The sequence below is a fragment of the Rhineura floridana genome, chromosome 4, assembly GCF_030035675.1.
Source record: "Rhineura floridana isolate rRhiFlo1 chromosome 4, rRhiFlo1.hap2, whole genome shotgun sequence".
Lineage (NCBI taxonomy): Eukaryota > Metazoa > Chordata > Lepidosauria > Squamata > Rhineuridae > Rhineura > Rhineura floridana.
In genome coordinates, this window is record NC_084483.1 from 98,554,473 (window position 1) to 98,579,990 (window position 25,518).

Genomic DNA, 25,518 nt, shown 5'->3' on the forward strand with positions numbered 1-25,518 from the left:
AGCAATTACAATAGTAACTCACCTACTTTTACAGAACATATGTTAAAAATCTCTTATTTTGGAGTGGAAAATGTAGCTAACTTCAAATTAGAAAAATACATTCCTTAATCACCTTTTTAATGCATCAGTGGTACAAAAGCATTCACCATCTGAAAGTGCTAAACATTTTTAATATATTCACATCACTTCCATTTTTATTAGCGTTTACACTTCCAGCACCATGACTCGTAAAATACACCCACTTGTCTTCAATCATACGTTTCTAGCTCATGTACGCTCAGATTAGGAATGTATCACTTTGTAGTCCTATAATAAGCCTTTATTACTTGCAAGAAGTACTAGAGGAAAAAACATGTATTTCATTTATTTTTAACCTGTTTCCATCCAATAGCATTTTCTTCACAGTATCTCAGCCAGCCAGCTTTGCTGATTAAGGCTTTTAAAGCATTGGCAAATGTATCATGCAACAACGTTTATCCAACTATCTTATCCAAGTAAGGTTATAATTACATCATCATCTTTTCCTTGCCAAAGCATTTCACCATCAAAATCAACTAGGCCATGCTTCCTTGCTCTCAGTAGGACACCTACTACTTTATTGGATATAGTTACATATCTATCAAAGAGCTGTTTAAATGTTATGCTCACTTGTCCATCTTGCCCTCTCTCTCCAAAACTACTTATGACCAAGCACAATTCTTCCACTTCTTTGCCTATGTGTGTGTGAGCGTCTTTTCCTCTTTGTTCTGTTTTAGAGCCTTTGGGGGGCCTCCCATAAGTGGGATCTCCTCTCTCAGTATGTTGAGTTACTGCCTTGCTGCTGCTGAATGGATTCCGTCTCTGATAATCAACGTGAACCTCTGACCAGCTCTGCCAGCTGCTTGATAGTTCTCCCACAGTGCTAAGATGAGTTCTTACTGCTTTGGGGCTCTGCATTTTGCTTCCGTCCATGTATCAAGGTGACTGGCATATAATAAAAAGCAGAGCTCTGAGATCACAGCTGTGGAAAAAACATTTCAACTAATCTGTACAGTAGTACATCAGGACAACAATACATTGGTAACAAAACTGCACAAATATATTCAGAGGGGATAGGCACATTAATTGTTGCAACAAAAACAAGTATTACATCTTGAAGACTGGCAGATTTTACAAATGTTAATTCTAAGGTACCATAAGATATTTGCTTCTCATAAATAGTGTTATACTTGCCTGGTAGCAATTCATTATTATTTATTAAATTTATATCCCACTCTTCTTCCCAGGAGGAGCCCAGGGTGGAGCAAAAACACAAATGTCATAAAAACACTTTAAAATATATTAAAACAAAAGATCTTAAAAAGCAACAGATGCACACTGGGATAAGTTCCCTACTTAAAAGGCTTGTTGAAAGAGGAAGGTCTTCAGCAGGTGCTGAAAAGATAACAGATGGCGCCTATCTAATATTTAAGGGGAGGGTAGGTGCCACTACACTGAAGGGCTACTTCCTGTGTTGTGTGGAACAGACCTCCTGATAAGATGGACACAAAATATTTCATCAGCTCTTATTTATTTGGATGAAAAGAGAAAACCGGAGGCCAACCTGTTCTAATCTTTTAGACAAGTTTGTTGACTTAGATCATAAACAGCTGTCTATTCTTCATTATAAAATTCACTAATAGGCAAAAAAAACACCTTCCTCCTCCCCTGCCCACTCCAGCTTCCCCCCCCGTTCAGTTTCATCTATCCTAAGCATGACTGCACAGGATTAAAACCCACTGAACTTAGTAAGTATGCAAATGATCAAACCTGCCCTCCTCCTCGCCTTCCCCATTGTTAGTTTCACTTATCCTAAGCATGATTGTAGGGGAGTAAATCCTACTGAACTCAAAAAGCATAGAAATGATCAATCCATTCTCAGCAAACTTGCATAGGATCCCAGCACATGTCTTGTTTCTGTTATTTGGGATGATTGCAGGTGTTGCCGCCACTCACCATATGCTCAGAGGCACGTTACCAAATTCTTCCAAGCTACACAGGAAGTGGATTGGACTTTGAAGACCAATCCAAATTGTGTTTTCATTTTTACAAATTTGTAGGGCAGTACAGTATCTCAGAGAGGAGGTCAGGTCTGCTCCACTGGTGCATTCACTATGGAAATGGACAGCCTTCAAGTCGATTCTGACCTATGGCGACCCTATGAATAGGGTTTTCATAGTAAGCAGCATTCAGAGGGGGTTTACCATTGCCTTCCTTTGAGGCTGAGAGGCAGTGACTGGCCCAAGGTCACGCAGTGAGCTTCATGACTGTGTGGGGATTTGAACCCTTGTCTCCCAGATCATAGTCCAACACCTTAACCACTACACCACACTGGCTCTCTGCATTCACTATACCTGCCCAATTTCCCTGCTTAATGTGGTGAGGGGGTTTGAGAGTGTTGAAGCTAAGAGCAATGCCGTCAGGAGTCTAGACCAAGAGGCTAGACTCCTAGCAGGGGCACCCAAGGCGGAATGGTCAAAGCTGAGACACCAGACTAAGATGCATCCAAACTCAGAGGAAGGCAATGGTAAACCACCTCTGAATATCTCTTACCACGAAAATCCTATGAACAGAGTATCCAAAATTCAACACGAGATAGTGCTGGAAGATGAGACCCCCAGGTCAGATGGCACTCACCAAGCTACTGGGGAAGAACAAAGGACAAGTACGAGTAGCGCTGTGACTAATGACGCAGCTGGGTCAAAGCCGAAAGGAAGCCCAGAGGCTGATGCGCACAGATGCGAAAGGAGAGTCCGGAGTTGTACGACATACAGAATAGGAACATGGAATGTGAGAAGCATGAACCAGGGAAAGTTAGAAATTGTCAAGCAAGAAATGGAACGCATCAACATTACAATACTTGGTGTGAGCGAACTAAAATAAACGGGAATGAGACATTTTCAATCAGGCAACTACAAAATATTTTATGCAGGAAATGAGAAATTAAGAAGAAATGGGGTTGCTTTAATAATGAGAAGTGATGTAGCAAGAGCAATTAGGAGCTACAATACGTCTAAGCGAGTGATGCAATGAGATTAAATGGGAAACCTATCAACATAACCATCATCCAAGTCTATGCTCCAACAGCAAACGCAGAAGAGGAACTGGAGAGATTTTACGCAGAAGTACAGGAAGAAATTGATCACACACCAAAACAAGATGTTCTGATAATCATGGGGCATTGGAATGCAGGGAACAGAGAAGAATTAGGAATTGTGGGGAAATGGGGCCTAGGAGACAGAAACAAAGCAGGAGACAGACTTATTGAATTCTGTGAAAACAATGATTTGTTCCTTGCGAACACATTTTATGAACAACCGAAAAGACAACTGTACACGTGGACATCACCAAATGGTCAATATAGGAATCAAATTGATTATATAATTGGTAACAAGATGGAGAAGTTCCATACTTTCTGTGAAAACAAGACAAGGAGCAGACTGCGGTACAGATCATGAACTGGTAGTATCGAAAATCAGAGTAAAGCTAAAGAAGACTAACAAAGCAATCATAATGCCAAAATACAATTTAAATAACATCCCAGAAGCATATAAAGATCAAATAAGGAACAGGTTTGAGGCTTTAAACTTAGTTGACAGAGAACCAGAAGAACTATGGAATGAAGTCAGAGACGTTATCAGAGAAGAATGCAAAAAGACAATACCTCTAGTTAAAAAGAGAGAAAGACCTCAATGGATGACTGAAGAAACCCTTCAAATGGTTAAAGAGAGAAGGAAAGCAAAAGCAAAAGGAGATAGAAACACAGAACCTAAATGCAACTATACAATGACTAGTAGGGACAAAGAAAACTATTACAATAGTTACTGTATAGAAATAGAGAACAAAAAGGGTAGAACAAGAGCCCTGTCCCAAAAAATTAGAGAAATGAAAGGGAATTTTAAACCAAGAGTAGGGATGTTGAATAATCAACAGGGGAACACACTGACTAACCAAGATGAAATAAAAGGAAGATGGAAGCAATACACTGAAGAACTCTATAAAAGAGATGCAAGGATGACAGATTCATTCACGGAGGAACCGTATGATGAAGAACCAGAAATTTTAGAATGCGAGGTGAAAGCTGCTCTTAAAATACTTGGGAGAAATAAATCACCGGGAATAGATGGCATACCAATAGAGTTGCTACAAGCTGCTGAGACTGAATCTGTCCAAATTTTGACTAAAATCTGTCAAGATATATGGAAAACTAAACAATGGCCCACAGACTGGAAGCGTTCCATATACATCCCAATTCCAAAGAAAGGGGATCCCAGGGAATGCAGTAATTATCGAACTGTTGTCTTAATATCCCATGCAAGAAAAGTAATGCTCAAGATTCTACAACAAAGGCTCTTGCCATATATGGAGCGAGAAATGCCAGACGTCCAAGCTGGATTTAGAAATGGAAGAGGTACCAGAGATCATATCGCAAACATACGTTGGATAATGGAACGGACCACGGAATTTCAGAAGAAAATCACCCTGTGCTTTCTAGATTACAGCAAAGCCTTTGACTGTGTAGATCATGAAAAACTATGGAATGCTTTAAAAGCAATGGGGGTGCCACAGCATCTGATTGTCCTGATGTGCAACCTATACTCTGGACAAGAGGCTACTGTAAGGACAGAATATGGAGAAACCGATGGGTTCCCCATCGGAAAGGGTGTGAGACAGGGGTGTATTTTATCACCCTATTTATTTAACCTGTACGCAGAACATATCATATGGAAAGCAGGATTGGACCAAGATGAAGGAGGTGTGAAAATTGGAGGGAGAAATATCAATAATTTAAGATATGCAGATGATACCATACTACTAGCAGAAACCAGTAATGATTTGAAACGAATGCTGATGAAAGTAAAAGAAGAAAGCACAAAAGCAGGACTACAGCTGAACATCAAAAAGACTAAAGTAATGATAATAGAAAATTTATGTAACTTTAAAGTTGACAATGAGGACATTGAACTTGTCAAGGATTATCAACACCTCAGCACAATCATTAACCAAAATGGAGACAATAGTCAAGAAATCAGAAGAAGGCTAGGACTGGGGAGGGCAGCTATGAGAGAACTAGAAAAGGTCCTCAAATGTAAAGATGTATCACTGAACACTAAAGTCAGGATCATTCAGACCATGGTATTCCCGATCTCTATATATGGATGTGAAAGTTGGACAGTGAAAAAAGCTTGTAAGAGAAAAATAAACTCATTTGAAATGTGGTGTTGGAGAAGAGCTTTGCGGATACCATGGACTGCAAAAAAGACAAATAATTGGTTGTTAGAACAAATTAAACCATAACTATCACTAGAAGCTAAAATGATGAAACTGAGGTGACCATACTTTGGACACATAATGAGAAGACATGATTCATTTAAAATTGAAAATTTTTAATTATGTTTTATTGTGTATTGTATTTACATTGTATTTAATATATTTACTTGTATTTTAACCTGTTTTATTATGCTGTACACCGCCCTGGGAGCTTATTGCTATAGGGCGGTCTAAAAATGTAATAAAATAAATAAATAAATTCATTAGAAAAGATAATAATGCTTGGAAAAACAGAAGGAAGTAGAAAAAGAGGAAGGCCAAACAAGAGATGGATTGATTCCATAAAGGAAGCCACAGACCTGAAGTTACAAGATCTGAACAGGGTGGTTCATGACAGATGCTCTTGGAGGTCACCGATTCATAGGGTCGCCATAAATCGTAGTCGACTTGGAGGCACATAACAACAACAGAAATAGTGAGTGGCTTAGGGGTTATGGGCCCTGCCACCTGTGGAGTCGTGGGCAAGCTGCATAGTCCCAAGGAGCCCAGTTGCCCCCCAGTTGCAGACAAGGAAGGGGCTGGTTTGTGCAGCTGTGGCAAGCTAAGCAGGTCCTATCCAGCTGGGGAGGACTAGCCTCAGAGGGAGGCAATGGTAAACCCCCTCTGAATATTGCTTACCATGAAATCCCTATTCATAGGGTCGCCATAAGTCAGGATGGACTTGAAGGCAGTCCATTTCCATAGGTACGTTCTTAAACCGCAAGTGTTTTTTGCCTATTAGTGAATTTCTCTGCTTTTTAATCTGGGAGACATGAAATGGGATCCTGTGCAAGTTTGCTGAGAATGGATTGATTATTTGCATGCTTATTGAGTTCAATGGGATTTACTCCCCTACAATCATGTGTAGGATAGGTGAAACTGAACACAGGGGGGATGGGGAGGGGAGGAGGAAAGGGCAGAGGGAAGGAAAGCAGGTGGAAGGGGGAGGGGAGGAAAGCAGGTGGAAGGGGGAGGGTAGGAAGAGGGTAGGTTTGATCATTTGCATGCTTATTGAGTTCAGTGAGAGTTACTCCTCTGCAATCATGCTTGGGATAGGTGAAAGTGACCACAGAGGGAAGACAGAGGAAAGTCAGGAGGAGGAGGGGGTAAGAGTGGGCGGAAGGGGGAGGGGAAGAGAAGGGCATGTTTTATTATTTGCATGCTTATGGAGTTCAGTGGGATTTACTCCTGTGCAATCACGCTTACGATAACTGATACTGATCACAGGAAAGGCGGAGAAGGGGAAGGGAGGGATGGAGTGAGGAGTGGAGGAAGAGGGGAGAACAGAGGGAAGGGGATACGAGGAAGGAGGAGGGAAGGGTAGGTTTGGCCATTTGCATGCTTACTGAGTTCCATGGGATTTACTCCTGTGCAATCATGCTTAGGATAGGTGAATGACTTGGGGGAGGGACAGAGAGGGGGAGGAAGGGTAGCGGTAGGGAGGAAGGTGTAGAGGAGAAGGAGGGAAGGGAGGAGATTGGGTGGGTGGCCACTGGGCAGAGGGAAAGCCCCCTTCCTTTCCAAGAAGAAAGCATTATTAACAGTATCATTGTTTTGGGGAGTTTTCCCCACCTTTTTATTCTACAGCAGACACAAGTAGTCTCCCACCCTAATTTAAACCTGTCCCTGGCCACATCCACGCCAGACAATTATTCCACTTGGCTTCCCACAAAGAATCCTGGAAGTGCAGTTTGTGAAAGGTGCTGAGAGTTGTTAGGAGACATCCTGTTTCCCTCACAGAGCTCCAACTCCCAGAAATCTCTGGGAAGAAAGGCTGACTGTTAAACCACTTTGGTCATTAGAGGTCTGTCAGAGGAATAGGAGTCTCCTAACAACTCTCAGCAGCCTTCACAAACTACATTTCTCGGCATTCTTATGGGGAAGCTATGACTGTTTAAAATGGAATAAATGTCTAGCACGGGTGTGGCCCCCTAATTAGCCAAGCCAAACAGCTGTTAGTCTGGCTTTTAGAACAGACAATTGGTTCTTACTGAATGTGCCTGCACTTTTCAGAAACTCGTGTTAAATTTCTTAAATTAATTAAAAGTCAGCTATGCATTTTTTTTAACTTTTACACTGCAGAAGATGGTCAGAGTATGGAGCAAGGTCAGTAATAGGATTACAGGTACTCTGAACATGGCTGATTTTTAATTAATTTCAAAAAATTACGAGACCACTTACAGAAAGAAGTCCAACAGGGATCTAGATTTATTTACTCTTGGTTTACACTTTGAACTCTGGATTCTCTGTTTTGTGTATCACCATGAAAAGTTAGAGGGTTGTTAAGCAAGCATTTCTGAGTTAGGGACTACAAGTTTTGTAAGATTTTGTTTTGAAATGCGCTTTTGGGAAGCAGCAGAATGGCATGGGAGGGTATTTTCAATTTAACATTGCGGAATGTGAAAAATCCATGCTGGATGTATATTAAAGTTTGCAACATGATCTTATGTATGTTTATACTGAAATGTCAATCAGTTCAACTGAGTCCTTTGGGGTGGGATGTGCTGGATGCCATCCTACTTTTGGAGACCAAAAACCATCCCACGTTTTAGGTGGACAAAACCCAGTCTGGCCTAACCATCCCACATCTGTTTTTCTCCCACCTTAGGCACTAGCTAACTCCCAAATATACATACACATAGGTTCATTTATTTTTGTTCAAGGTCATATGCAGTGCATTGCTTGCTTGGCCTTGAGCAAGGTGCCCTTGGAAAAGTTAATGCTTTACTGAAATATATGCTTCACTTGCAGAGGTACCTCTTTTCTGCAAGTGAACTGTTCATTGCCACCTTTGCAGCGCACCAAAATGATGACGCATGGCCTCTAGAAAACACAGTTAGCCAATTAGAGCAGAATTATCTCAATAATAACTCACAAAAAGGCAGTGATTTGCTCTGTTGCCCTGCATTTTTTAAGGTGGAAAGAAGATTCTGAATGTTGTGACCTCCAGAAAATGTTCCACTGGGCATAAAATAGCAGAAAAATGACTTCCATAAAGGGTTGTAGACAACAGGCAAACATCAGCGTAACTAGTGGTGTTCTGATAGCCCTAGTAAAAGGGTCCCAGCTCTCCTGTAGTTCAAATTCACTGTACATGAACAGCTGCAGCTGAACGTTTTCTGATTTCTTGAAAACGCATGTCCAGATAGCATGTTCACTGGGCAACCAAATTATCATAACAAACATAATAGGGCTTATTTGCGAAGTTGGATTACTGGCTTTAGCAATACCGCGGGTGCGCCCATGCCACAGACGGCCCCTGTATTAAGCTTTCAAATTTCACAGCCAAAAACTACTATCCCTAAGCGAACGAGGTAGAACAGGAAAATACAGATTAAGTTTTTTTAGAAAACACTTCAGCAGTATATTTATCATTATACAGTATAATCTCTCACTGACTTCTATGGATCTGAGTCCTGCATATGTACAAGGTTGCAGATTTATTGCAAACTGCCCGGCCCTAATTGCACGCACTTGGAATCACTTTTGGAAGAACTGCATATGCCTTATTACAAGCACAACTGCTTAGGAACGGAATATGGCTAACTCTCTCCCCGACCACGGCCCGTAGGGAAAAAAAAGCAGTATTTATAGGTAGGCTTTATTGCACTCGTTCTCACCTTAAACCCTGGTACAGAGTAATGTCGCCTTTCTAGGACGTGGAAGCCCCCTTTTTACGGCATCGTCTAAAACAGAAAAAATAAAGGGGGGGGGAATACTCCATCAGGTCTAAGCAGCACTCGTACTCCCACCCGACCCCGTTCTACCTTCCCATCACCTATTCCGTTCCTGGGTTCAGTTCTCATCATTTCCTTCTTCCCCTGCGCTAAGCACCGCCTTTCCACAGTGACGCTGTTCGGCCGCACGCATGCGGGCTTCGAAAGACGGCGAGACTATGGCGTCGGCGAACGCGGTGCTTACGCGGTACCTGCTCCTGCTGGCTCAAGAGAACTTGGAATTCCGGCTGCCGGTGAGTCTCGAGCGCGACACTCGGACAACGCCCAAAGGCAGAGCGCACGCGCACCACCAGGACTCACGAAGTGCAGCCGCTGGTCGGTTGAGTCAGAATTGCCGTATTTATCCCCCCGAGATGACCAGCGCAGAAGTGCCTTCCTCCGGAGGGAGGTGGCGGCAAGTGAAGGAGCCGTCGCCTTTAGGGCTGTTGCTAAATGTAGTGTTTATGAACAAGCAGTGTTTTTAAAGTCTTCCTGCTAGTATGGAGTAGCGTGCGCAAACCTTAGTTTATTATTGCAGAACGTGTAACGTGGCTGCTAGTCTCATTGTGTTAACTGCGTGCCAATGAAATGTACTGTTTGGCCCATTGATTTACAGTGCAGTGGGGCAAGACAGCTCATCCCAACTTAAGAAGAGAGGATGGGCTAGAAAGGGATCAGGTGTCTTGCATTCTGTCTTTACGGACAGTTGAAGCATGATGTTGAGAATTCTTCACATAACACCACGGGATTTCAAATCTGGTCCTGTGGCAAGGTGTGCTGTAGTGAATGAATTCAACAAAGAAAGTTCCCTATATATCAATTTAAGAAAGGGCAGAAGAATGAGAAATTTGTGGTATTTACTTAGCTTTTGAGAAAAAACCCCTCAGGCTATGCTCAGTTTTCTATACTCCCCCAGGGACTTTATAGGAACCTATTAAAGCATGTTAGGGACAGAGAAAAGTGCCTTTATACCGAGTCAAACCAGTGGTCTGTCTAGTTCGGTACTGTCTACACCAGCTAGTGGCAGGTCTCCAACATTTCAGGCAGGTTCTCTCCCAACCCTACCTAAAAATGCTGAGGATTGAACCAGAGATCTTCTGCATGCAGGCACTGAGCTATGGCCCTTATTCATTGCCTTCTATGGAATTTGGATGCAACTGTGACATATTAGGGATTTGCATCCTGTGGATAGTCTGTGGCTACACCTAAAGACCAGCTTGATAACCAGTGACCTAGTTGCATTGGTTAAAGCATGGGTGTTTCCACAATAACTGTCTACTTTGCAACTGCCATGCTTTGTTAATTTTTACAAGGCATCTACACCAAACACAGATGGATGAAGCAGATTATCTAGATACATTTCAGCTTAGGTCCTGGCCAGAGTTAGGTGTTGAAATAGCTTTAGTCAACCAGATGGATGACCTTTCCTGGGAGAGAGGCAGGACGTGTGTCCCTGTTACTTATTCTGATCTCCCAGTAGTTTTTGATGCCATCAGCTATCGACCGGACATCAGGAAAAACTTCCTAACTGTTAGAGCCATATGACAATGGAATCAATTACCTAGAGAGGTAGCGGTCTCTCTGACACTGGAGGCCTTGAAGAGGCAGCTGGACAGCCGTCTGTCAGGAATGCTTTGATTTGGATTGCTGCATTGAGCAGGGGGTTGGACTTGATGGCCTTATAGGCCCCTTCCAACTCTACTATTCTATGATTCTGTGATCTTGGTGGACCAACTCTCTGGAGTGGGCTTTGGGGACATGATGATGGTGGTTCCACTCCTACCTATAGGGTTGGTTTCAAAAAGTAGCATTGAGGGAGCTCCTGCTCAGATCCAGGAGAGTTGTGCTGTGGAGTCCTGCAAGGTTCCATCCTGTTATTTAACATTTGTACGAAGCCCCTAGGGCGAAGCCATTGGATGGTTTGGAGTGAGTTGTCATCGGAATGCTGATGACGCTCACCCTGTCTCTGTGTCATCTGAGTCACTGGTGTGCAGGTGCTGAACCAGTGCATGATAGTGGACTGGACCAATAAACTGAGACTGAATCCTCAGGCATTGTGGGTAGCTGGTTCCTGTTGGTTGGTATTTAGGTGTGCTGCTTGTTTTGCATGGAGTTTTACTGGCCCTGAAGGAACAGCTACATAGCATGGGTGTAATGTTAGATCCCATGGTGACATCAAGAGACACTGGTAGCTTCAATGGGATGGAATATGTCCCCCCCCCCGCTCCAACTAGCTCATCAGGCAAAGCTGTTTCTGGTCAGAGGTAGCTGGGCCACAGACATGCATGCTCTGGTAACCTCTAGGTTGTATTATTGTAATACATTGTATGTTGGCCCAGGGCTGCAAATAGGTAACTTGAGGCTCTGGGCAAAACATAGTTTTGGAGCCCACCTCCTATATACCCTCTATCGGTGTATTTAACTAAATGAATATCCACATAATAAATATATTGTGTAGTATTTAATGATGATGAATTCATTAATAACTATGAATACCAAGCCATTATAGAATCATAGAATAGTAGAGTTGGAAGGGGCCTATAAGGCCATCAAGTCCAACCCCCTGCTTAATGCAGCAATCCAAATCAAAGCATTCCTGACAGATGGCTGTCCAGCTGCCTCTTGAATGCCTCCAGTGTCGGAGAGCCCACTACCTCTCTAGGTAATTGATTCCATTGTCGTATGGCTCTAACAGTTAGGAAGTCTTTCCTGATGTCCAGTCAAAATCTGGCTTCCTGGAACTTGAGCCCATTATTCCGTGTCCTGCACTCTGGAACGATCGAGAAGAGATCCCGGCCCTCCTCTGTGTGACAAACTATATTTCTGTTAATGCAGCCTAACATAGCGTTTGCCTTTTTTGCAGCCACATCACACTGTTGGCTCATATTCAGCTTGTGATCAATGACAATTCCAAGATCCTTTTCACATGTCGTATTGCTGAGCCAAGTATTCCCCATCTTATAACTGTGCATTTGGTTTCTTTTTCCTAAGTGTAGAACTTTGCATTTATCCCTGTTGAATTTCATTCTGTTGTTTTCAGCCCAACGCTCCAGCCTATCAAGGTCCCTTTGAATTTTGTTTCTGTCTTCCACGGTATTAGCTATGCCCCCCCAATTTTGTATCATCTGCAAATTTCATAAGCATGCTCTGTACCTCATCCAAGTTGTTAATAAAAATGTTGAAGAGCACTGGGCCCAAGACTGATCCCTGCGGTCACCCACTCGTTACTTCCACCCAGTTTGAGAAGGAACCATTGATAAGCACTCTTTGAGTACGTATCTGGAGCCAACTGTGAATCCACCTGATAGTTGTTCCATCCAGCCCACATTTAGCTAGCTTGCTAATCAGAATATCATGGGGCACTTTATCAAAAGCTTTGCTGAAGTCAAGATATATTACGTCCACAGCATTCCCACAGTCTACAAGGGAGGTTACCCAATCAAACAATGAGATAAGATTAGTTTGGCAGGATTTGTTCTTCATAAATCCATGTTGTCTCCTAATAACCACTGCATTGTTTTCAAGGTGCTTACAAACTGACTGTTTTATAATCTGCTCCAGAGTTTTTCCAGGGATTGATGTTAGGCTGACTGGTCTGTAGTTCCCCGGTTCTTCCTTTTGCCCTTCTGAAGATAGGGACAACGTCATCCAGCACTTCAATAGCCTTCCATGATTTTGCAAAGATAATAGACAGCGGTTCTGAGAGGTCTTCAGCCAGTTCCTTCAATACTCTAGGATGCAGCTTATCAGGCCCTGCCGATTTGGACTCGTTCAAAGTGACTAGGTATTCCTTGACCATTTGTCTATCAATCTCAAGCTCCCATCCTGCCCCTTCCACTTCATGTTTTCCGGGAGGGTCACAGACCCTTTTTTGGGAGAAGACTGAGCCAAAGTAGGAATTGAGCACTTCTGCCTTTTTCTTTGTCATCTGTTATCATTTTGCCATCCTCATTGAGTAGCTGTGCCACCATTTCTTTTATCTGTCTTTTACTATGAACATACCCGAAGAAAGCTTTTTTGTTGCTTTTAGCATCCCTCGCTAACCTCAGCTCATTCTCAGCTTTAGCCTTCCTGACACCATCCCTGCAATTCCGTGATACCTGCCGGTACTCTTCCTTTGTGGCCTGGCCTTCTTTCCACTTCCTGTATGTGTCCTTTTTTGTTTTCAGGTCCTCTCTAAGCTTTTTGTGAAGCCACATTGGCTTCTTCTGTTGTTTCCCCCCTTTTTTCCTTGTTGGAATTGCTTGCCATTGTGCTTTTAGAATTTCCTTTTTTAGAAACTCCCACCCATCTTGGACTCCTTTTCTCATTAGGGTCGCTTGCCATGGAACCATACTTACAATTGTTCTGAGTTTATTAAAATCAGCTTTCCTGAAGTCCAGAGTGCGCGTATGAATACTCTCAGCTTTTGCTTCTGCTAAAAGCAAGAATTCAAGTATGGTGTGGTCACTTTCCCCCAGAGTTCCCGTAACTGCCACTTCATCCACTAAATCATCTCTATTGGTTAGAATCAAGTCCAGGATAGCTGATCCTCTGGTTGCTTCTTCCACTTTCTGTAGGAGGAAGTTATCTCCAACACAAGTAAGAAATTTCTTGGAGGTGCCGTGTTTGGCAGAATTTGTCTCCCAACAGATATCGGGATAATTGAAGTCCCCCATTACTACTACATCATGCCTCCTTGAAACATTGGCAATTTGCTTTTCAAAAGTTACATTCTCGTCCTCTCCTTGGGTGGTCGGTAGTAGACTCCAAGCTCCACGTTCCTTTTATTACTTCCCCCATTAATTTTAATCCAGATACTCTCGGTGAAGCTACCAAGCTCATCTTCCTGTATTTCTGTGCGGGGATATATATTTTTAACATATAACGCGACTCCACCTCCCTTTTTATTCCTTCTGTTCTTTTTGAACAAGTTATATCCTTCAGTTGTTGTATTCCAGTCATGGGAGTCACCATTTGCCTGTGATTTATGGACCCAACCTTCATCAATACTGATACTAGTGTGTGGTACAATATAACAAATTATGACACAACCATTAAAAAACAGTCATCCACTAAAAATACTTAACATTTCAAATGCTTGAACAAGCAAGCATGCCTTAATCTGGTGCTGAAAACATCAGTGCTTGTCATAGTTGTAAGGGGAGAACATTCCACAGAGGAGGCTCTGTATCCCATGCCATCACTGAACAAACGTCCCCCAGCCATGCAAGAGCCTCAAACACCAAACATAAGGCACAGGCAGGCTGGTGTAGAGAGAGGTGCTCTGTGGAGGGAAGGTGGGATTTCTTTTCCTAGTCTATTAACAAAATCCAACCTGCTCTCCAATGGTTTTCTTAATATCACTTATATTCTTTGAACCCTTAGCTTACCAATAATACTGGAAACTGTGGGATATAGGTGTGGTACAAAGCCAATCAGATATAGTTAACAAAGATACCAATGTTTATTTATTACAAGCTTATATAGTCATTTTAATGTAGTTCTTCCTCTTTAAACGGGTATACATTTTGCTAACTTGTTATGGTCACTTTAAACACCTGTAGCTTATTTTACCCCACTGTTACTAAACCAAGAAGGCACTTAGTTACATTGTTAAAACTCCTTTGCAAGATTGCCCTTGTATTTATTCCATCCCAGTTTAGCCTCACCAAAAATATAACTGGGGACTTTGCTTCAACTCCCCTGCCATCAATCCCCTGCTAACCTATTGAAGCACAGGTCTGTTTTTTTGCTGTCCTGTCCTGGAATCTTCCTCTGGCTCTCATGTCCAACACAGGAGCTAAGCATTGCAAACTGCCTCTCACTTTTGTCCCTCAGCAGTACAGACAGGTTCACCCCTCATCTTATAAGCCTAAACCAAATGATTCAGTTACCCCAGCAAGTCTTCAGTCACCTTGTCTTCATCACAGGTCGGCTTCTAGCTATCCACAAGCACCAACAAACATACTGACTCTGACTGACTTATACCCAGTGATATGTTCACTTCTTTTGGCCTCTCTAGTCTAGCCCAGCCACTTCCACTGTGTCTAAGAATTCTAAACCTGCAAACACCAATCAAACTATGCATACCTTCTATCCTTCTTTTGCACACTGAGGGTTCTATCTCCAACCCCTCCTCAGCTATCAGTTAAGGTCCCTCAGTGTCAGTAAAACCAACCTTCACCTGTCCAGACAGAAGAATTCCCTCATCAATGTGCATTACAATACAAATGACAGTATACATACATTCAGATCTAATTCAAATAAACAGGATTTCTTCACATGCACCTTCAGGTATTTGGGTCCCAAGCCATTAGGGGTTTAAAGGTTTGTACACCAGGCTTTTGCAGACAAATGAGACAGTATATTTCTGCAGTAGTTAGTTGATTGATTTCTGATTTTAAAATTTTACATGGTTTTATTCTGTGTTTGTATATGTTGTAAACTGCCTTGATTTTTTTAATGAATAGCAGTATATAAATATTTTTTATAAATTAATACATGTCAACTGCTTTTTGAGATCCATCTGAAATAAATAAATAAATAAGGTGATATATAAATGCCTTATTTAAATAAATAATAAAGGTAGCAGCACTTTGAATTTGGCTTGCATTGCAAATAGACAGCCAATAACTATTTCAGGATTGGTGTGTTGTGAACCTTGCTAGCGTACCAATGAATAACCTGACAACCATATTCTGTTCATATTGAAGCTTCCAAATCATCTTCAAGGGCAGCCCTGTGAGAGGAGGAGGGGAGCAAAGGGTGCAAAATACCCCACAAGGCAGCTCTTGGGTTAAACCCCAAAGCATTGATTCAGCCATCTGATGTAGATTAAGAAGCCATTGTCGTCTGCCCTCGGTTGCTCAGCAGAACATATCCAATTGATCTGGACTATAGGGTAATGCATGATTGGTTTTGTCTTATTAAAATAATAAAACAATATACTCAGGATTATGTGACAACTATGGCAAAAACTCTGTTCAAATTTATGCCAAATCTGTTTCTGCAGATATACATTACCCTAAGAAAACTATGTTACATCCCCGTATCGGATAAGTATAACTTCAGAAATTGAGACTAGTAAACCATGGGTCTGGAAGCTGTTTTCTATAAAGGGCTGCTTACCACTGAAAAATTAGTCAGGGTCAGAGACTGCGGTGTGCAGAGCCACCTCTTATTTCTGTCTCTTTCTGCTACCCACCTCTCTCTGTCCCTCCTTCCAATTTTTGTGGTTGCCAGGGTTCGGGATCTTGTCTTGTCCCTGACCTTGTGTTTCATTTTTTAAATGCAACGTGTAATCAGGGACAAAAGGAAGTGCCTCCACCATCTCCCTTCAGCTTAAAGCCAGCAAGAGGTAGCAGAGGCGTGCCAGCCTTCTCTGTCTCTGACCCGGGTGGAGGGGAACATGTGCTGTTGGGGGTCTTCAGGAAGCTGCAATCAGGCTTTGCTGAGGAGAAGGCTGTGGAGGGACTGGGCAGAGCTTATTTGGACGCCTTGGATCATATGAAATTTGGCTACAGACTGGATCTGGCTCGCAAGCCATCCCACTGGTAAAGGGTAAGATCTACCACAGGGCAAGAAAGACATGACCACCTTGTTATTCTCTCAATGGAAAGTAAGCTTGATAGGCAGATTATTATTGACAATTTAATAGGTTCAGCAAAATGAAAACAAGAAAAGTCATTCAAGTAAGCTATCTGTTTAAATGTTAGATTCATTAATTATTACAAAGTTTTATTTGAATTATGTGAATATTTGTTAATCTCTGCTATAAATTTTACTAATTGTAGATAATGTTAATAGTATGATTAGTCATGATTTCCTGAGATTATAAAATGTTCCTTTTTGCATTCCATTAAAGTTGGATAAAGTTGATGAATCCATTAATAACTATGAATGCTAATTATGCTTACCCATTAAATGGCTTGCATGTCTACTGAACAGGTAGCATTCATAGCTTTTAGTGAATTTATTATAGTTAAATATTATACACGCTATATTTTTATTACATGTATAGTCCATTTACTTAAATACTCTACGTTACTAATAGCATTTGCCCGGGGGGGGGGGGCTGCAAGAGGAAAGCCCCAAGAAGAGTTTAGAATGGCCCTACCTGTATGGTTTCGTTTTTTACTATTTTATGTAAATCTCATTAATAGAAATTCTCTGGTTTTCATATGTTAAGTTTTTAGGGGATGCCTTCATTGTACATATAAAAACAAATGTAAGGGGTCTGTTCTAGCCAAAATAGATCACTTTTCAGGCTGCAGTCCTAGGCACACTCACCTGAGACCAATGAACTACAATGAACGTGCTTCGAAGTAAATTGGCGTAAGATTGCCTAGCACATCCTATTGAAATCATGTGCTGTAACTTTTTCTGGATTGTTGTGTTAAACACAGTGTTGTCTGTTTAAAACAAGTGTTTGATATGGACACTAGTTTCAGGGAGCTCCCAGTTGTCTGCAGTTCTTTATGGTGCCTGCTTACCTAGGAGCAAGTGCCACTGAGTCCCTTCTCCAGGTACTCCTGCTCCCTGAGGTTAGGTGGGTGGCTTCTAGGTGGAGGTCTTTCTCGGTGGTGGCAGCCTTATGTGGTATGCCCACCTCAGAAAAAGTTGCCTGACACCCACATTATGTTCTTTAAACATATTTGTTCTGTAATCTTTCCTCATAGGAAATAAAGTCTTTGGTTTCCCTCTGTGGTGGACAGTTCAGCAGTCAACAGGGATTGAGATTAAATGTGAGTATTACTGTGAATAAAATCTTCAGCTCTTGTCAGGTTTGTGATTTCTCCCAAGCCTTTAGTGAAATATGTATTTTAGAGCTGAGCTTAAATCTTACTTGCAATATTATTTCTGTTATTTAGATGGAAATAGACCTAGAAGAGATGTTCTGAAATTTCATGTGAATACATTGGCTTAATGTTTAATATTAGGGTGTAGTCTTTAACATAAAATTATCTGGAAAGTGGAAGACAGAAACAAAGATGCTTTTACTAGGAATGCTGGAAATTGAATTGCATTTTGTTTTGTGGACAGTGTTTTCTCTGCCGTGTGCTAGGTTTTCAGCGGGTGGCTAAACAGACTTCAATAAAGAACACATCTCCTTTCTCTGTTGTCTCCTTTCTCTGTTGTCTCCTTTCTCTGTTGTCTCCTTTCTCTGTTGTCTCCTGTTTGTTCAGTGTGCTAAGAAAGGTAGGGTTTAGAAAAAGGTAATGCATTCCTTGTATCAAGGTAATGCATTCTGTGCCCTATGCTATTTTATATGTAAGCCAATATCTTGATCAAAGAGAATATAGTACTGTGCATAATAATTGGAAGTGAAGTCTTAATTAGCTGAACACAGTATGCATCTGGGTTCCCTCCCTGGAATAAAAACAAATTCTTTCTCTCTTAACCCAATATTAATATCATCATGTTACAACTTTGTACCGGGAACACTACAATACATATTTATTTATTTATAAACACAGACGGCTTAATATTTTTAAATTCCAGGTATTCATTGCACTTATGGAAATATAACTTGGCAAGATTGGATCCCACCTTTTTAGAAGGGATTTCCCCCCTCATTTACTTTCTCATATTTTTATTATGGTTTTAAAATGCATAGTGCCATCTGCTGGAAAACTCTTTCTGACCAGACTATGAAAGCAGGTAAAGTATATGCAGCAATGAAATTAATGCAGACAAGAGAATAAGCTTGAGAATAATACTGAGTGTAATTCTGTGCCCCAACTGTAGTTTTTGCTAGGGTACTCTTACCATGACATCACTGCTGCCTGCTCATTCCCACTGTACTCCCCAGGATAGAATTATTCCTCTCTATACCTGGGCCTCTGCAAAACCTTTTAGCACTTTATGGCTATATAAGAGCCAATGAAATAATTAATGTGCTATTTTATATCTTTTAGCACTTTGCTAAATAGCTTTTGCTAAGCAATCTGTGTAGATAAGGCACTGTAGATTTACTGTTTGGCTTTCCAACCCATTGTTGGTTGGGTTCAAAATAAACACTTTATTGTCAGATGCGCATCAAGGACTTGTTCACACACATAAGTCATACACATAGCACATTGTATAGTACTATGTTGTTTTTGCAATGTTTGTGATGGATAGATGATGTATTTTGCGTGGCTATGTTTGCACGTAACACTAAGCCAAACCATGGTTCAGCATAAACCTGCAGGCTCCCTGAGAGAAGTCACTTCACTCCTCCCTGGTTCTTTTAGCTGTGGGTAGTGTGAGGATTAAGCCAAGGCTTGGCTTAGTGTGTCATCCAAATATAAGAATCAGGGCTGTGGAGTCGGAGTCGGGAGCAATTTTGGGTGGAGTCGGAGTCAGTAGAAATGTTCCGATTCCGACTCCGACTCCTTCATAAATGGCAAATGTATATTAACTAGTAATAACAAATTTACTGTAGTAAAATGGTAGCACAAGGCATTTCATCACCACCACGTGAATCCAGAGCTTGGAAAAGTTACTTTTTTAAACTACAACTCCCATCAGCCCCAGGGATTGGGCTCGCGGGAGTTGTAGTTCAAAAAAGTAACTTTTCCAAGCTCTGGATTCACGTGGTGGTGATGAAATGCCTTGTGCTACCATTTTACTACAGTAAATTTGTTATTACTAGTTAATATACATTTGCCATTTATGAAGGAGTTGGAGTCGAAGGTCTGATGTACCGACTCCATAGCCCTGGTAAGAATGGTTGAGCTGTCTTCTCCATAACCATGATATATAGCCAAGATTTGTTAGGGGAAAGCACTTAGCATATAGAGGCCTGATGGGAAAAGATGATTGTACTTTATTAACTTTCCACAGGAAAAGGTGGTGAAAGTGATGGCAATAGTAAGGAAGGGAGTGGTTGGAGAGTGATTGAATGAGCATTTGATTTGTTGGTATGCTTGTTTGTCAATTACATTGTGAAGGGAAGACCATATGTTTAGCTCTCGTAGTACATTTGTCTTCTTATTTCAGTGGTGGGAATCTGTGGCTCTCTAAATGCTGCTGGTCTGCAGTTCCCATTATCCCTGACCGCTGTCCATCCTGGCTGGTGCTGATGGTAGTTGGATTCCAATGACACACAGAGGGCCACCAGTTCCTCACCCTTGCCCTATGTCATTGTGGCATAAGCAATGTGGATTCCATTCTTCACAATACCTTTTCCGTAGCATTATTGCTCTTTTTTCTTCTTTCAGTCTCCATTTTGGATTCTTAGCATGCCTTCAGAAGAGATGGCTAAAGGAATGATGAAGCGAACCGTATGTGCAAAGTAAGTGCTTGGGGAAAAAAAGATTCTCCTTGTTGCCATCTAAGTTTTGTCATCCCATTCCTTCTTCATAGGGACATGGTTCTGCCTCTCCTCTGACACAGCAATCGCTATTCCACAGCTGATGAAAAGTCCCCTTGCTGTGTGAGGTGTCATGCAAAGAGCCTTTTTTGTGGTGGAAGTGTGGTCACTATTTGTTCCTTGTGCTGCATCATAAAGACTGCCAGCCCAGAGCAGCTGATACTCATGCCAACAAAGCCTTGTACTAGTTCGTGGTGTAAGAGTTTCCTGTTGGATATAGTTGCTTACATAGGATGCTGATGCAGAGGAGTAGGGAGCCATAGATCAAATATGACATCTGAACTTTTTTGGTGGGCCAGTGGCAGCACTTTGTTCCTTTTTTAGTTTCCTGATGATAATGTGGTTAGTGGATCACCCCTGAAAGGAATTCCAGTTGAGGAAAATTTGCCACCTTGAGACGTCTTCATCCATAAAGATGGTCATATTTAAATAAATCTGTTTTAATTGTTCACTTTTCAGATCTCCCTGTTGTACTGCCCTAGTCCCATTGAAATGAATAAAGGCTGTACAGCAGACAGTAGGTTTCACCTGTATCTATTACATAATTACTTAGGTTCCATTGGAATATTTTCAGTGGAGCTTGAAAGTAAATCATGGGAAGAAATGTATGAATTCCATTTTGAAATTGTTGCGTTCATGAGTGTGTTGAATCTGAAGATTTCTAAGTGAAATAAGGAAAGGCATTTATGGATCTTTCTGTGCCTTCATGAATACAATACTCTGATATTTTCAGATCTATATTTGAACTATGGGGTCATGGGAAATCTGCAGAAGAACTGTTCTCTTCACTCAAGAACTATCCAATGGAGAAAAAGGTTTGTATAAAATAAGTTGTTTTTTTGGGGGAGGGGGTGTCCTGATTTTTGGAGCTTGTTACAGTTGTACCTAATAGTATATGGCACCTTGTTCTACTCAAAACTGTTTTGCTTTGTTTTAGGCCCCATATTTGCAGTCCAACTTTACATACAAAATAAAGGTTCATGCTTTTAACAAAACACTAACACAAGAAGAGAAGATTCAAAGGATAGATGTAAGTATCTGCAAACTCTTTATATTTATATATAAAGGTTGTGCTTTCATTGTGGCGTTGCAGCAGTTACTCTGAAGTTAGTTACGTACAACCTGGATGAGTTGCCATCTATCTTTGTACCCTCACCCCCAGATGTAAATGTGGGGTGCTGACTCAATTCCCCCCTAGTACTTTGATTTTGACTATGAGTGAGAGGCACTTGAGGAGAGGACTTTGAAGGAGTGGAAAAGGATGGTGAGATAATGGAGCAGAGCCCTTTTGACATATCACCCCCTGCCTCTGGACATGTCCAGATGTACTGATGAAGCAGGAATCCCAGAGGTTGCCTCTCTCCTACCCATAGAGGAGAGGGGGTTGTTGGAGACTGTGGAGGATGAGAAGGGCTCAGGGGCACGGCCTGCTGTGACACAGCAGGAGGGTAAAAAGGGGGAGTCACGTCTGGTCATGTCTCCCAGGGGGAGATGGTGCATCAAGAGAAAAGAGGGGACTCGTTTCTCTAGGAGGAGCACCTGCCTTCAGGCCAGGAATTCCCACAAGAACAGGGATTCTAGTGAGTAGCTGGACATTGTCCACCTCGTCTTAAAAGCTTGGAAGGGTAGGCAGGAAAACTGGTTAGAACAACTTTATAGCTCCTGTGCTGTCTTGAAATCCTTGTTACTGATCTTGGACACCTGAACCTTGGCCCTGATCCTGGACTTACTGTTGCTACCCCTTTGCCTTGTAAGAGCACCTGGATCATATTCTGCTCTTTCCACAACACTGAGTGCATACTGTTGGTCTGCTATGATAAACATTCACTTCTCCACTTACAAGAAAGTGAACCTTTTGTCATTTTTGGGGTGGGAGCCAGGACAGATGCTCCAAGACTACCTATAAATCCTTGCCTCTAATCCAAGATGTGTGGGCAGGTTGTAGTTATTCAGTGATGAAAGAATCTTACATAGCACATCCTCATACATGCACTTTACTATTACATCACTATTACTATTTCATGGATTAAGCTCAATATTATGATCTGGTGATTGTTTTGCCTGTGAATATGAATTGTAAATGTATTTGCAAATAGACTTCAAGAAATTAATAATAAATGTATATGGAGTGGTGCATAGTTCAAAGGCTTAGAAGAGTGGAGATTGGGTGGCTCATACTTGTCTTAAAGGAGCAGATTTGCACTCTGTAGGTTATGATTTGCAGTCTATAAGTTATGATGTTTCCTGCTTTAGCCAGAAAGCTAAGGTGGCAAGGGATGGCATTTATCAGCTCCATTGGATAGGCCAGCTGAGACCCAACCTTGAAGATCAGGCTCTAGCCACAATCATCCATGCCTTGGAAATCTCAAGATTATTGCAATATATACTTTGCGGGGCTACTTTTGAACAGAGTCTGGAAATTTGAATTAGTGCAGAATGCTGTGGCCTAGCTATAATCAGAAAATGGATGGAGAAATCACATTAACTCCATTCTGGGGCACTGACGGTATATTGGCTTTCCAGTCCAATTCAAGGAACTGGTAATTCACTTTTGAAGCCCTACCTTATACCAGGAGTGGATAACCTTTGCTCCTCCATATTTTGCTCAACTACATCTCCCATCCACCCAAGCCAGCATGGCTGTTAGTCAGGACTGATGGGAATTGTATTCCAACAACAACTGGAGGGCCAAAGGTTCCCCACCCCTGCCTTACAGGCTCAGCATACCCAAGAAACAGCTTTTTCCTACACAAACCTTTTCTGCTGTCCAGGTCATCCAGAGAGGCATTGTTTGTCCTGTGTCTCATATTTTTTTTGAAATAAATTCTGTTATATCACAGAGCAGAGCCTGAGCAGTAGAGAATGCCTGTGGAAAAGCCTCTGCAGAGAACCCTACCAGCATTCTTCATTTCTTGCTGTTTTTAAACCGGGCCTTTATCCAGTGGTGGCTTTGTGCTAGTGGACATGCTTCATTTGCACAATGCAAAGCAACCCCATTTTTTCCAGTTCCTTTACTACCAATTGCATCACTCTTTTCAATATCCCGTATACTGTTCCAGGAGGTCCCCCATCCCTCAGGAGAGTTTTTGAGTGGGGGGGGGGTGTACACACACATTGGTGAACATCAGGCGCACTTCTGCTTAAGTGCTTCCATTAATACAGTCACCACTGAACACAAAGCCATCCTTTCACGAAGTAGTTGGCTTTCCTCTTAGCCAACTATTATTTATGATTTTATTGGATTGTAAATTTTATGTTTTTGGTTTCTATACTGCCTTTGATAACATGTTGGAAAGGAACCATAAAAAAGATATGTTTAAAATTATAATCTCTGAATACTTTTTAGTAATTTTTCTGGCTAAGTAGCTAGTACTTATTTTATGCTTCAATAACATGTATATCTCTCCCCCCCATCCCACTTTAATACAGTCTTTAGAATTTTTACCATTTGAAGGTAAAGTAAATTTAAAGAAACCAGATCACATATTTTGGTTTTTAGAAGATTATGGAATGGATCCAAACAACATCCCAGACCAGCCCCTTGATATATATTTTGGGAGATGGGTGAGTAGAGTAATTGTATTCATAATTAAAAGATTGTTGTGAGAATAAGTTGTTAGTTGGACATAATTTCATCATATATTTTACTATTTTATTGATCATTGATCTTTTCAAAAATGTGAGCCAGGGGTAGGTATAAGGTGGATTGCAATTTAGTGGTATATCTCAGAGTGACTTGAAATAGATCAGAAAGGATTTCTGACTCCCACTTGTTTCAACAGTGGCAATAACAAAGTGAGTCTCTGCCTCGCCATACCTCTCCCAAATTATATTACCAAAATAAAGAAAACTGGAGTTGGGAGCATAACCAGGAGTAGATTTTTGTGTGGATAGACTGTGAGCTCAGTTCAGTTCTGATACTTTAAACAAATTCCTGGACTCCTAGAATTCTTTTGCACCTGGTTCCAGTTGGTAGATGTCAGGATTCTAGTTAAAACAAACAGAGTTGGTCCTGGAAGCCTGAAGTCTGCCTGCCCAGCTATCAGCAGCTTTGATGACATTTTTTTGACACAAAACTACTAGTTAATGAAATAAATAGAAGCAATGGGCAGGGATCAAACCATGATCAACTACCTGTTGGTTGCTGGGATTCTTGTAGAGAAGGTTGAACAATGTGACTTCGTATGTTCACTCTTTATGTTCCAGAGCAATTGTGCCTACTCAGGATCATTTAACACAGATTACTTATGTCTCATCTGTTGAGACAATGGTGTGGCTGTCCAGATGTTTCTGGATTACAACTCCCATCATCTCTTCTCATTGGCGATACCGGCTGGGGCTGATGGGAAGTGGAGTCCAGCAACATCTGGAGGCCCATAGGTCCCCCAGCAGCGTGGTAATGGTAAGAGATCCCACATACGCAACCTTGCTTTGTAAATTTTTGACGTGTTGGTTGAACTCTGGTAGTGTAGTTTAAAAAGGAAAGTAGATTGTGTTGGATTAGAAAGCATATTAGAGCACCCTAGACACCGGGAAGCGGGGCGGTTGCCCCCGGCCCTGCGCTTTGGGGCTCCCGCACTTGGTGATCTGTGTATATAGAGAAGCTGGGCTGCGGCGGGGTTTTTTCTCTCTCTTCAACTGTGCAGCGGCCGTCTCGCCAGCCATTTCCCGAGCTGATTTTGGGCGGGAAATTTGAATTTCCCGCTCTTGGGGAATCTCCCGCTCTTCAGCTGCGTGCTTGAGCGGTTTTTTCCCTATCCTGCCTGCCCGCTCATCAGCTGTGCAGCAGGTTTACAGCGCTTGCTGGCTTATTCTGGGCGGGAGGTTTGAATCTCCCGCTCTTTGGCTGCGTGCCAGACTGTGTTCCGTGTGGTGTCGTTTACGTTAGTAAGAAATGATTCATGTCGTGTAGCGTGAAAATAGTGTATCTAGTTTAGACTGCCATATCTAGCAGATATCGACAAAGGGAAGACAGATGTCGAGAGACCAGTGAAGAAATGGATATGTATGGAACAGGTTGACTAGAGGCCTATTCCCTGAAGTGAAAGTAATCATATTTGTATTTAATAGGTTATTAGCCTCATATGTAAATATTATAATTACATATATTCGTAAATAAAATCTCTCTCTCTCTCT

General features: G+C 41.7%; 1 protein-coding gene and 1 long non-coding RNA gene across 9 annotated transcripts in view; one reads left to right on the top strand and one right to left on the bottom strand.

The window, feature by feature from the left end:
- Window positions 1-943: 943 nt before the first annotated feature.
- On the bottom strand, window positions 944-9,482 carry LOC133383312 (uncharacterized). Of its 2 annotated transcripts, none has more exons than XR_009762241.1 (3): window positions 9,107-9,482; window positions 8,949-9,014; window positions 944-963 (listed from the first exon to the last, which is right to left on the bottom strand). It is a non-coding gene; the product is annotated as an uncharacterized LOC133383312 (long non-coding RNA). The 2 variants fall into 2 exon arrangements; XR_009762240.1 differs by lacking the exon at window positions 944-963 and adding an exon at window positions 979-1,000.
- Window positions 9,167-25,518, top strand: part of TRMT11 (tRNA methyltransferase 11 homolog) — a 39,783-nt gene continuing 23,431 nt past the window's right edge. For 2 of the 7 annotated variants that reach the window (XM_061623777.1, XM_061623779.1), the window contains exons 1-6: window positions 9,168-9,298; window positions 17,705-17,770; window positions 20,231-20,304; window positions 21,116-21,197; window positions 21,320-21,412; window positions 23,812-23,946. In XM_061623777.1, coding sequence (XP_061479761.1) covers window positions 9,197-9,298; window positions 17,705-17,770; window positions 20,231-20,304; window positions 21,116-21,197; window positions 21,320-21,412; window positions 23,812-23,946 — 552 coding nt within the window. In that variant the 5' untranslated portion in view covers window positions 9,168-9,196. Of the gene's footprint in view, window positions 9,299-9,365; window positions 9,381-12,811; window positions 12,829-15,739; window positions 15,928-17,704; window positions 17,771-20,230; window positions 20,305-21,115; window positions 21,198-21,319; window positions 21,413-23,811; window positions 23,947-25,518 lie in introns of those variants that run through there. The other 5 variants (XM_061623780.1, XM_061623782.1, XM_061623781.1 and 2 more) reach the window with 5 other exon arrangements.